The sequence below is a fragment of the Dendrobates tinctorius genome, unplaced genomic scaffold, assembly GCF_039654945.1.
Source record: "Dendrobates tinctorius isolate UK_male_01 unplaced genomic scaffold, ASM3965494v1 ptg000223l, whole genome shotgun sequence".
Taxonomy (NCBI): Eukaryota; Metazoa; Chordata; class Amphibia; order Anura; family Dendrobatidae; genus Dendrobates; species Dendrobates tinctorius.
In genome coordinates this window covers 12,665,660-12,679,104 of record NW_027361890.1, presented here as the reverse complement: position 1 = coordinate 12,679,104, position 13,445 = coordinate 12,665,660, and the positions used below count along the sequence as shown (strand labels likewise).

Here is a 13,445-nt window from a genome sequence, read left to right as displayed (position 1 = left end):
TGTGTATGCCTATAGTAGAAACCTGTATGTTCCTATGTGTATATAATTTAGTTAGTTGGTTTTCCTTGAGATGAGCCCTTTCTAGAAGGAAAAGTGAGACTGACCTATCTAAGGTTCCTACAGTGGGCCCAAGTGTTTGCAGAAGAGTCCACAGTAAAGTCCATTTGGTTACAGCCACTTCATGAGGAGGGTTATAATCAAATTGTTGTATATACTTTTGAGTTCTAAATGTAGACTATTCTGAGACTTAATATGAACCATATATCCTGATGGTTTTTGTAGTAACTAAAGGAGAAGGTGCTTCTACTCTAAGTTCATGACATGGTGATGGTATAGCTTACTGTAGGTAGGGCAGTGTAAAGTTATGGCCTGTGTATTAGGGGTTAAGTTGAGCTACAGAGTGCATGCTCTAGTGCCCATGTGAAGGACTTGTGTTGATGTCAGGGTAACCTGATCTTTTACTTATTCAGGAGAATACAGGAGCTAGGTCTCATTCTGTGTATACATAGGAGGTACAGTATGTGGTGTTGGCATATCATGTGATCATGGTGGCTACTACATGTGAGGGGCATGACAAATGGTATTCGTGATTCATGTGAGCTTCCTTACCTACTTATTTAAAGCTCTACGCAACCCCATTGATTCATATACCAACAAAATAAACACTCCAGAGGTATTTGGATATATTGGCCACAGCAGCCTTTTATTAAACATATAAAATAACATTTTAATCACAACGTCCTAGAAGGGGTGGTCCTCAAAGCCCCAAGCCACAAAACTCAGATTTGATATTCCCAACTTGGTCCCCAGGTCGAGTCTTGCCTCTAGCCACTAAGTACCAGCTCAGAGACACATATCAACCCACCTGGCCAATTTCCATTACCATTAAGCACGGGTCCACTTTAATCCCTTCCGCGGGATAATTCCATTATCCGTCCACTTGAATCCACCCAGGGGGAGTCCAGGACCTCTTGAGATCTCCCCACCCCCCCCCCCGAACCGCTATTTACCAGCACCACCAACTTCGAGGATCTCCCCCCCCCGCCCACGCCACCAACATAAATGTTCTGATCCCTCAAACATTTATGTCCCTCCACACTTCCAAGCCTCTTTTTAATGCCCTTTGGTGCCATCAAACGCCACGTATTCAAACCGACTCTGTTTAGGCAGATCTCGTTCCACTTCCAAAATTCCCCGTTTACCAAATTCCAAATCCGTGTGGCGCACCACAGCCTCCCCATTCCTTGCCATGAAAGACGGGACACTGCTTTATTCACCTTGATCCCAGCTTTGTTCACTCACTGAAAAGACCTCGCTCCATGCCACACCTTTCCGCAAACGATATCATACCCTACCACCAAAACCTAGGAGACATAGCCATAGCTGCAACATATCAAACTTCATGTCCTTAATCACGTCCCTGTAGGGCCTTTTTCAAAAACCAATCTTTCCCAGATATTTTGCCAGTACGTCTGAAGCTTGGGCCCAAGCAAACAAATCTTTGAAATTCGGAGCGTAACTGTTTTTAAAAAAAAAAAACCCCACCTTCTGATCCACCGTGAGACCACTAGATTCCTTGACACCCCAGCTGCCACCTATCTAGGCAGACCGCTGCCCAGGAGACGAACGTCCCATAATCCTCCAGCGCAGTTATCCATACTTAAACAAAATCAGCGCTGGACCAACATACTATTGGAACCTCACAGACTCCCAACGACCGATCCTCTTCGTCACTTCCTAGCCTAAAGATGGAGTCACACATAGCGACTTACCAGCGATCCCGACAACAGGATCACTGGTAAGTCGCTATGTGATTGCTGGTGAGCTGTCAAACATGCAGCTTCACCAGCGATTAGCACAGCGACGCCGTGCGCGCGGCATCTCTGTGTTCGTTAGTGCTGATGCCATATTCATGTCAAAAATAAAATTAACATAAAAAATATTGTTATTCCCGCCTCTCTCCACGCTCCGGTCCTAGTAATCCTTTGCGAGAATTACCGTGATGACGTCCATTCTCGCAGGATCGCAAAGTCTCGCGGTCATTCTTGCAAAGGATTACTGGGACCGGGAGCATGGAGAGAGGCGGGAATGCTGCGCGGGACGCCGGAAGGTGAGAATAACAATATTTTTTATTTTTTTTTATTATTTTACAGCTGATCGCTGGTCTCCCGCCTGTCACACGCAGCGATGCGTGCTGGCCAGCGGGAGATCAGCGACGAAAAAAATGTCCAGAGGTTTCTTACAGCGATACCGACAGGGGGGCCGGTCGCTGATCGCTGTCACACACAGCGATCTCGCTGGTGAGATCGCTGTTGTGTCACAAAAGTTGTGACTCAGCAGCGATCTCGCTAGCGAGATTGCTATGTGTGACGGGGCCTTAAGCCTCTCCTGACTGTCTCATGGCTGCTCCCATCCGAAGTTAATTGTAATCCTCAGAAAGGATAACTTCTTAGTCCAAACACCTCTTTTTATTGCCTCAAATTGAAAATGTGACAGAAAATAACCATCCTTATGTATCAATAACAGGGCACACCAACGTGCCCATTATCCACAGAAAGAACTCTTCATATAAAGCCACTTAACATATAAGGAGAACTGACCACATCAAACAACCTTACCTTGCAACCTTTGCCTACGACATCAGTTGTTTTGAAAATGTGCCAGAAACAAACCGTTTTTTATGTACCAATAACAGGGCACCCAACTTGCCTATTATACACAGAAAGAACTCCTCCTCCTATAAATCCACTGGACATATAAGGAGAACCAACCACATTAAACAACATTATTTTGCAACCTTTGCCTTTCGACATCTGTTTTGGAGGTACAGATAAATGTCGTCTCCTTGTTTTCAAACCCGTTCGCATCCCATTTCCTCAGCCCTCCTTCCCGAAATCTATACGGACTGACTAACTCCCTCAATTGAAAAGAAAAAAAACAAAATAAGGTTGCCGGGAAAGTGCCATGAAAAGGAGGTATCTCCCGTGAAGAGAACAGACATCCACTAGCTGATTGCCAAAATCAGCAAATACATAAGACACTGGTCAACTCCCGTCCCATACCCTCAGACCAGAAGGATTTTTGCTAAATCCTAAATAACCCTGAACTTAAAATTCAAAAGCTATAGCCGACATTAATTTATTCAATTTAGGAACAGACCAACTCTTCTCCCGACTATACCCAACCAATAATACCGAATTGCTCTCCTACTACAGCCCTTTGTCCAATGCCGACCTCCAATCCTCCCAATTACCACATGCCTAAATATATTATGTCCACATACATTTAAGACCTAGACAATAAATCCCTTACTGCCATTACTGCCCGATGGCAAGTTCCAGAACTCCACGGGACACATCCACCTTGTTAAACTCGCTCCCACTGTGGACCAGAAAAAGCTTCAAGAATAGGGTAACTCACGCCACGCCCAACCTCAGCTGATAACCACAAGTCAAATTAGGCCCAGCCAATCCAAATGCTTGAACACCCTGGCCAACGGCCGCTCGGGAGGAGATAAGAAATTTTAGGGGCCTATCCTCCCAAACCTTTGAAATCGAAACAAAACCGAATCTTCCACCCTGAAAAGAACTTCATCAACCTACAATGATAATTCCACAATGATTGGGAATACCTGACACTAAACCCGATTATACACCAGACCATTATTACTCCCAACATTTGGCCCTGACTCTACCAACCACCATTACTAAACCAATCCTTTTGCCCTGACTCTACCAAACACACAAACTGAAATGTCCAAACCGTAACCATGTTGACCCATCAAGCCAACAAAAGGACCTATATCTACCAGTGCAAACCAAATGGACCTGCTATTATACAACTCTCTTTTGTGGCAAACAAATGCGTAGACTGTCGCCATATGTAGCCGACGGCAGAACGCTTTGCCCAACGGCATAAACTTACAGGCAAAATTAGCTTGTCCAGTAGAGATTGAACCTCACTCAACGTCACCATCTACAAATCACTAACCCGACTCGCTTCAGCCTTCATGTCAACCATCATTTTAACCGGTGACCTGTTGTCCAAAGCAAAGGTATCAATTTGATACCCAAGAAAAGTCAATACTGTCACAGGACCCACCGTATTTTGGGCCGCTAAAGGGGCCGAAACTTACAGGCCATGCTCTCCATTGTCCGCAATAGAATGAACAATCAGGATCCTGCGCCAAACCAGTGACCAAAAATTAATCCAATTAATGAATATAGGAATTGAAAGCGAACATCTCTGTAAGCGACCATTCCAAAACAAACCAAGCATCACAAGAATATGAACATGAAAGGGGACACCCCATGAGTAGACGATCAAAGACACCCAATCCACAAAAACAACCCAACAAATGCATACTATCCGTTTTGGCCCAGTTCCCTTTCAACACGACCATACCCAATCCATAGCAGCAACAAAAGAAGTGTACAACACCAAACCCAACTGAGCGTCGATGCCATCAGTTACTGATGACCTTTACGTAAAAGAATTGTGATGAATTTCTTAGAATGAACTAGGCCCCTCCATTTACCACCACACAAATCGGTGAAACCCTCAAATTATTGAAGGGGAGCCTATTTAAACAGTCCAGCCCTTTTACCCAAAGCCACATCTTTATATAATTGTTCAAGTTTCGGTAGACAACCAAATTTTAACGTCAACAAGAGGAATCCTGAAAACCGTCCCTAAAACCCTCTCTTACCCGTGGGCTGCCGTCTTATTAAGACACCTATTTAGGAAGTCTCTCTTCCCGACACAATGACCTCGACCCCTTTTTTTTTTTTTTTTTAAATTCCATCATTACCCCCTTTGCTTTCTTCCCATGACACTGACCTACTTAAATAATAAACACGGCCCTTTCTCCATTGTCACCAAGTATCCTGACTGCTACAAAGTCCCGGTGAACACAGGAAACGATTGTTTCCTATTCCCCAGCCTACCCGGAGCCCTTATCCTGCCCGGCCGCATGGCTTTTCACTGTCACAACTACTCAACATATTTGGCCTAAAGACATCACCAATCACATTCATGTAACCACAAATCCCGAGCAGTTCTCCAGTGACCTTTCGTAAATAACGATAGCTAGTATAGCGGATAACTGTACCCATTAGAGAAGATTCTGCAAATTAAACAAACCCTCCTTTTATCCTCACCTCACCTTGTCTAAATTAAAATGTTCTACTTGAAGCAATGAAAAATATCTCAACATATTGTCCTTTCCAAATCGTGTCCCCTACCCCATGTTTTAATTGCACCCCCAAAGTCCCCGCAAACACAAACCTCACCCTTTGCATACTCATCTAATAGCAATGAATCCACTCTTTCCTCCTCGCCTCCTGCCTTCACTATTGGGCTGCACTTCATGCCAAACTGGATGTATGTATCTCACCCACTCATATCACCTTAAAAAAAAAATATCCTTAGCACTACCCAGCCTTGCTGCGGATGATGCTACCCTGCCTTCAGGGGTCCCAGATCCCCATAACCTGTAGTGGTCCCAGATCCCCATAACCTGACTAAATCCCGTATGGATCCCAGATCCCTATAACCGGACAAAATTCCGTAGCCCATGCAAAATAAACATCAATACTCCGCTAGCCCCCTTAATAAAACAACATTTCTAACCTATACATTCATAAAAGGCTAGCAAAGGGTTAAGAGTAAGGAAAAAATGATCAGTCTCACCTGGCTGCCTGGGTGCTGTGATCCCAGCAGCCGCACATTCTGAATCCGGTTGAATCGATTTGTGCTGGTCCCCGAAATGTTGCTGGTGATCGATCTGCTGCCTGCATGTTTCATCAGGCTCCCCCTTGCTCTTTGCTCCCAGGCCAGCCTGACACTGCCCGCAATCTTGTTAAAGTGCCACTTCTGCCACTGAATGGGTGGTGCCGGCCGACTGCCGCACGTGATGGTATCCTCGCTGAGTGGCCTGCGTACCAGGCCCCCGTCCTCTCACCGTATCCGCCTGACCACGCCGAGCGGATCTGTCTGCCACCCGACAGGGCGTCCACCCCACACGGACCGTAAGTCTTCTGTGATGATGTAGAGAGGGAGGGCGACTCCTCCCCCCCGTTGCAGGCCCCACCGCCTAATCGGATTCCTCCCGGTTCTCGTAACGTGAGCTGCCGGCTTACAGCTCACACCCCGAGCCGGAGGGTCACAGTAGGGGCTCCTGATGCGGTGCCAAACCAGAAGGGGACCTGCAGACTAAGGTATGCTGGAGAACTAGCTCTCTGCGGCCGACATCCATCCTGCAGTGCCTGAGGTGACCCGGTCACAGCTCCCTGTAGCAAGCCTTGGAAGACAGCTTGCATCCAGCTAGCACCCAGCGACTCCTCAGCATACTTCAGTCATTGGAGCATTGTTTCCACCTCCATAATTAAGGTTCTACAGACGAAACCCCACATCTTGTCACTATGTGGGGGAACCTAAAATGGATGCCACACTAAGATGGACCCTGTCTTATAATGATAACCACCTCTGACCCTGCCTCCCCCTCATCCCAGCACTAGCCCCCACCTTATTCAAATACATTAACCCTGTGATACCATCCTAATCCCTAACTCCAGCTCACTATATTCCCACTCAACCCTGTCATGTCGGCCTCCCTTTTAAGGCCTGCAGCCCAGTACGACCTCTCTGATCATGAGCCTGAAACCACTTATGATAGAACAGTTACTTAACTAACTGACCCCCCGATTTGTGGTGGTCCCATACCTTACATGAGGAAAACTTATGATATCTAGTAGATACTGGATGGAAACCAACTGATGTTGCAAGTTGGTTTATTATGGCAAATAACTTGCTATGGAATCGTTAGTCATGATGTCACAGCAGTTACCGTACAGAAATCCACTGTTTCAGTCAATTAAGTTATTCTAACATCACAGTAACTTACATGTCAGATAACTTGAGGTCATTGTAACTTGCCTGTCTGATAGAGACTTGTGAGGTCATTGTAACTTGCCTGTCTGATAGCGACTTGTGAGGTCATTGTAACTTGCCTGTCTGATAGCGACTTGTGAGGTCATTGTAACTTGCCTGTCTGATAGCGACTTGTGAGGTCATTGTAACTTGCCTGTCTGATAGCGACTTGTGAGGTCATTGTAACTTGCCTGTCTGATAGCGACTTGTGAGGTCATTGTAACTTGCCTGTCTGATAGCGACTTGTGAGGTCATTGTAACTTGCCTGTCTGATAGCGACTTGTGAGGTCATTGTAACTTGCCTGTCTGATAGCGACTTGTGAGGTCATTGTAACTTGCCTGTCTGATAGCGACTTGTGAGGTCATTGTAACTTGCCTGTCTGATAGCGACTTGTGAGGTCATTGTAACTTGCCTGTCTGATAGCGACTTGTGAGGTCATTGTAACTTGCCTGTCTGATAGCGACTTGTGAGGTCATTGTAACTTGCCTGTCTGATAGCGACTTGTGAGGTCATTGTAACTTGCCTGTCTGATAGCGACTTGTGAGGTCATTGTAACTTGCCTGTCTGATAGCGACTTGTGAGGTCATTGTAACTTGCCTGTCTGATAGCGACTTGTGAGGTCATTGTAACTTGCCTGTCTGATAGCGACTTGTGAGGTCATTGTAACTTGCCTGTCTGATAGCGACTTGTGAGGTCATTGTAACTTGCCTGTCTGATAGCGACTTGTGAGGTCATTGTAACTTGCCTGTCTGATAGCGACTTGTGAGGTCATTGTAACTTGCCTGTCTGATAGCGACTTGTGAGGTCATTGTAACTTGCCTGTCTGATAGCGACTTGTGAGGTCATTGTAACTTGCCTGTCTGATAGCGACTTGTGAGGTCATTGTAACTTGCCTGTCTGATAGCGACTTGTGAGGTCATTGTAACTTGCCTGTCTGATAGCGACTTGTGAGGTCATTGTAACTTGCCTGTCTGATAGCGACTTGTGAGGTCATTGTAACTTGCCTGTCTGATAGCGACTTGTTGACCGCAAGTATGCAATTTTCAGTTATGTGCCTATTAGTCTCATCCAACTTATCAGAATAGAAGATAATGAAGATAAGCAAAGGAAAGTCTAGTAAGTACAGGGAATACAGTGGAATAGTCATAGTGACAGTGTGCACATTGCTTGGTCACGATTCAGCAGTTTTCTATCAGTGACTGCAGACTTTCTCTTAGACTGGAAAACTCCTGAAAATTTCCCACAATTAACATTTGTTATGGTTGGTATATTCCATTTTCTTCAACTTCAGTCTAATGTACATGGGCACTTTTAGGGAAAGGACCAACATGGAAGTGCTGTGCATGATCACTACAGGGCTCCTTAGTTGACATCTGCTATTTTGAGAAGTGTGATGCTAGCTATAGATTATCTTAGATAATAGATAATTGTTTTATATTTGGCATTTATATTATTGGCACAGAAATGCTACTGAAATCCTAATCAACAGACAGTTGAGAGAAAAGAGAAGGGGATCATCAACTAACTGGGGAAGAGGAAAAAAATTAACAAATTTATATAATGACCGAAGTAAGGTAGTAAGGAAACAAAGGCTATATTTACACAGTCATGTGATATGTCATTGAGCTGCCCATATTTTTTAATCTGACAGCACATGGACCCATAGGTTTCAAGTATCTATTTGCACATCAGTGAAAATTACACATCTGAGTGTGAGATCTATGAGACTCCGAGCTTTTCCTATTCTGATCCAATTTTGAGGAGCACCTTAGGACATGCTCAATGGGTCTGTGTGGTGTCTGCGCGTGCTGCCCAATTTTGCTGGCTCAACACAGATATGGGAATGTAGCCTATGAGAGAGCTGTGTCCACTAGGCCATTATGCAGCTTTCTAAGGATAAGTTAATAATCTACAATGCAAACACTCCAGATGAACCCAGATGAATCGAGAGACTGGTTGTATTTGTTTATACTCTTCTGGATATCATTTTAGACTTTGTGTGAAAACCAGATTGGAAGGAGTAGAAAAGAGTTGCCAGAGAGGTGGGCAGTTAGGCAAGAGTAGACCAAGTATCCCAGAAAGTTTCCAGTGTAGGATGAGGCAAGTGCTTTTTCAGCACATGAAATCCTGCAAGCTGTTGTCAATTTGGAATAAGTGCCCATGTCTTCAACACTGAGATCTACAATGGGAGCTTAAGGGTATGTGCACACTTTGCGGTTTCTGCTGCATTTCCGCAGTGGCTTTGGCTCTGCAGAAACGCAGCAGATTCTGCTGCATTGTACAGTACCTTTATTTCCTATGGAAATTAAAAAAAAAGCTGTGCACATGCTGCGGATTTTTCCGCGCGGTTTTGCTGCGGTTTACAATCCGCAGCATGTCAATTGTTTGGTGCAGAAACGCTGCGGTTTTACACCTCATCCATTATGAGGTGTAAAACCGCAGGGCAAAACCGCAGATAAACTGCAGGACTTTGTCCTGCGGATTTACCTGCGGTTTTCTCTACATAATCCGCAGAGACAAAAAACTATGTGTGCACATACCCTAAGGAGGAAGTAAAACACATTTTGGATTGTATATGGCACGGTGGGGGGTCGGGGGAACATGAACATGCAATGGAGGAAATGTGTGGCATATGAGGTGTTTTTTTTTTTTTTTTTTTTTTCTCCATACATGTTTGGTACCCCTAAATAAGGGCACCATTAAAGTAAATTAGTCTGAGATGTGTGCCAATATTGCTGCCACTTGACACACAAGATGGGGGTGCTACTTCATTCAGGACATTTTTAGTATTGCATTGAAATGTTTGGCAGCCATGTGTGGAAAAGGGAAAAAGTGATAGGGGGCAATCTTAATTGTAGTGTCCGTTCCTTGCTCAGTGATAATCATGTGTAGATTTGTGTATGCCATAGATAGGAGTATCCTTAGTAAGTAGACTTGAGCAAAAACATTTGCAGGATCCTAGTCCGGCAGTCTGTGGTTGCTGGACCAGACCCCCCGAACTTTCTACAACCTGTCATCATCCCTGGTCATCTTCTGCCACTACATTTATACGTGCATCATGCTGCAATGGGCCTACTAATCAGATGAGGCTCTGGGGATATGGCAGGAAGTACATTTTCAGGGCTGTGGTCAGACAGCTATGGTTTACCAACATGGCCACTGGACCAAGGACCTGAGAACTTTTTTTCCTCCACTCTATTCAGAACTATAGATGAGCTTTTTATTCTATAATGCGTTACTCTCCCAACTGGGTCAGTGAAGACTAACACAGAAAGCCGCCATGCAATGCTGACTAGCTCCGCATGACGCACAGAGAGCAGTTAGTCATACTTATAACATGATAATTTGTTAACCCTGTGATGATCCGCTCTGAAACTGAATGGCCTAATTTTTTCTGATATAGAAACTGTCGTGGAGAAATCCCAGAAAAGAACATGACAAAAGCCCATATTGTCTGTCCTCAATGATGCGCTTCTTGGAGCTTACTAGACATGCACTGATCATAAATCTACTTCATACATGGTGCAAGTATCCACTGTTGTGATGTTGTCTTATATACACAACCTCTTTGTAAAAGGTAGTCGAATGATTGCAAAGCTCTGTCTGGTTGTACATTTTCACTGTCTTTGTAGGGGAAATCTAGTGTTGCATAGCAGGTGTTCATATTAGTATTGATGACCATGTGATACATGGCCATGTGAGTTCAGCAGAGAGGAAGCCAGTCTTACAAAGCAACTCTGTTCTGGTTCCCTTCAATGTTACCCTCCCACTCTCCTCCTTTTTAAGCACCCATTCAACATCCTGAAAGGAGTTGTCTGTCTAAGGTCTCATTCACATTTCTGTATTTAAATATGTAAATGGAAAAAATGTAATTAGTGTCATCAGTGGGTCTCTTCTTACCATCAGTAAGATTAATGACAAAGCTTCTCCTATACTTTGCAATATTAATCACAGATGGAACATGGATGCCATCCGTGTGCTGGACGAGATTTTCGCAGACCCATAGACTTATATTTAGTGTGTGTGTGTAAGGAGCCTGGCGGGGGACCCTCATTTGCCTTCCTTCTCTCCTTTACCTTGTGTGGTACCCGGGTGGTTTGCCTGTAATGTTTTAGGTCATCTGTCTGTATTGAATTCATGTGCTGTGTTTGTATTGTCATAACGTTCTCTTAATGTATAACCTGTATTGTGTATTCCCACTGTTGTATTAAGGTAGGGATAGAATGAGTTAATGAAACGGGCCGGTCCAGCCAGTGTGTAAGGAGCAGGAAATTTCTGCTTCTGGTCAGAGCCTGGGCAGGATTGCCTAAGGCCTCTTTCACACATCAGGTTTTCGCCGTCAGGCGCGATCCGGCGCTTTTGACAGAAACCGGATCCGGCGAAATGCAATGCCGGATCCGGTTTCCCCCCCATTGACTTGCATTTGCGCCGGATCGCGCCGGATGGCCATGCGTTTCATCCGGTTATCGCCGGATCCGGCAATGTGTCGCAATGTGTCGCGATCCGGCGTCTGGAAAAAACGTCTACTGTAACGTTTTTTGTCTCCGGCGAAAAAGCCGGACACGCCGGATCCGGCGTGTCCGGCTTTTTCACACAATGAAAGCCTATGAGCGCCGCAATGCGCCGGATCCGGCGAAAGCCGGATCCGGTGGCCGGATCCGGTTTTTTTGGTCTGAGCATGCTCAGTAGCTCTGCCCACAGGAGATATATAAAAGCAAGACAATGGGACCCTCAGCCACACCCAACATGCCACCCAAGACAGCAACCAGGCGCAGGAGAAGGCAGCAGACATCTGCAGCAGCAGCACCATCAGCAACACCCCAAATGGAGCAGCATGCTGAACGGGAGGGGAGTCCAGAAGCAGATGAGAGACGGTAATTATCAAATCCCCCATTCCTCCAAACTAGGGCCATGGAATATCAAGATATTCATTGGCCCTTTGTTTCTCTTTATTCAACAGCCGCCAAAGAGATGCAGCAGCAGCACCATCAGCAACACCCCAAATGGAGCAGCATGCTGAACGGGAGGGGAGTCCAGAAGCAGATGAGAGACGGTAATTATCAAATCCCCCATTCCTCCAAACTAGGGCCATGGAATATCAAGATATTCATTGGCCCTTTGTTTCTCTTTATTCAACAGCCGCCAAAGAGATGCAGCAGCAGCAGAAATGGCATCACTGGCAGCAGCAATACCCACAGCCATGGAGTCTGGCCATCAACAGGACAGCACATCTTCTTCTGGGAGCCCTCCCTCGCATCGTCAGCGTTTGACGGTAAGTTTTTATTTCCAAAATCCATCATCTCTGTAATATACACTCACTGGCCACTTTATTAGGTACACCATGCTAGTAACGGGTTGGACCCCCTTTTGCCTTCAGAACTGCCTCAATTCTTCGTGGCAGAGATTCAACAAGGTGCTGGAAGCATTCCTCAGAGATTTTGGACCATATTGACATGATGGCATCACACAGTTGGCGCAGATTTGTCGGCTGCACATCCCTGATGCGAATCTCCCGTTCCACCACATCCCAAAGATGCTCTATTGGATTGAGATCTGGTGACTGAGGAGGCCATTTGAGTACAGTGAACTCATTGTCATGTTCAAGAAACCAATCTGAGATGATTCGAGCTTTATGACATGGCGCATTATCATGCTGAAAGTAGCCATCAGATGCCTGTTCTTAGCTGAGACGAGTGGTACCCAGTGTGGTCTTCTGCTGCTGTAGCCCATCTGCCTCAAAGTTCGACGCACTGTGCGTTCAGAGATGCTCTTCTGCCTACCTTGGTTGTAACGGGTGGCAATTTGAGTCACTGTTGCCTTTCTATCAGCTCGAACCAGTCTGCCCATTCTCCTCTGACCTCTGGCATCAACAAGGCATTTCCGGCCACAGAACTGCCGCTCACTGGATTTTTTTTCTTTTTCGGACCATTCTCTGTAAACCCTAGAGATGGTTGTGCGTGAAAATCCCAGTAGATCAGCAGTTTCTGAAATACTCAGACCAGCCCTTCTGGCACCAACAATCATGCCACGTTCAAAGGCACTCAAATCACCTTTCTTCCCCATACTGATGCTCGGTTTGAACTGCAGGAGATTGTCTTGACCATGTCTACATGCCTAAATGCACTGAGTTGCCGCCATGTGATTGGCTGATTAGAAATTAAGTCTTAACACACAGTTGGACAGGTGTACCTAATAAAGTGGCCAGTGAGTGTATGTCTATTCATTGCCTTTTATTTCAAAACAGGAATCACAAGATGAAGAGGAGCTCCCAGAAGAAGGAGGAAGGGGTGGACAGACGCTTGGAGTGGGCTCACAATTCGTAAGTTTTTTGCATCAAACGCAGAAACACAACATCACACTACACACAACACATAGAAAACAATGTTCTGCAGACCACACACAGCAAACAAATGCCTACATCCAAACTCATAACATTTTTTGTTTTCTTCTCTAGTCTTCCCAATCTGGTGCTCGGCCAAGAGGTCCTCGCAGTGCCTCCCAGGGTCGTCGGCGA

General features: G+C 45.4%; 1 protein-coding gene across 5 annotated transcripts in view; it reads left to right on the top strand.

Annotated features, from left to right (window-relative positions):
• The window catches only part of ARHGAP40 (Rho GTPase activating protein 40), a 195,717-nt gene that overhangs the window by 75,625 nt on the left and 106,647 nt on the right, over nucleotides 1-13,445 (top strand). For 2 of the 5 annotated variants that reach the window (XM_073555345.1, XM_073555346.1), the window contains exon 2: nucleotides 10,335-10,455. The exons of the other annotated variants lie outside the window; for them this stretch is intronic. In XM_073555345.1, coding sequence (XP_073411446.1) covers nucleotides 10,451-10,455 — 5 coding nt within the window. In that variant the 5' untranslated portion in view covers nucleotides 10,335-10,450. The remainder of the gene's footprint in view (nucleotides 1-10,334; nucleotides 10,456-13,445) is intronic. 5 annotated transcript variants of the gene reach the window in all.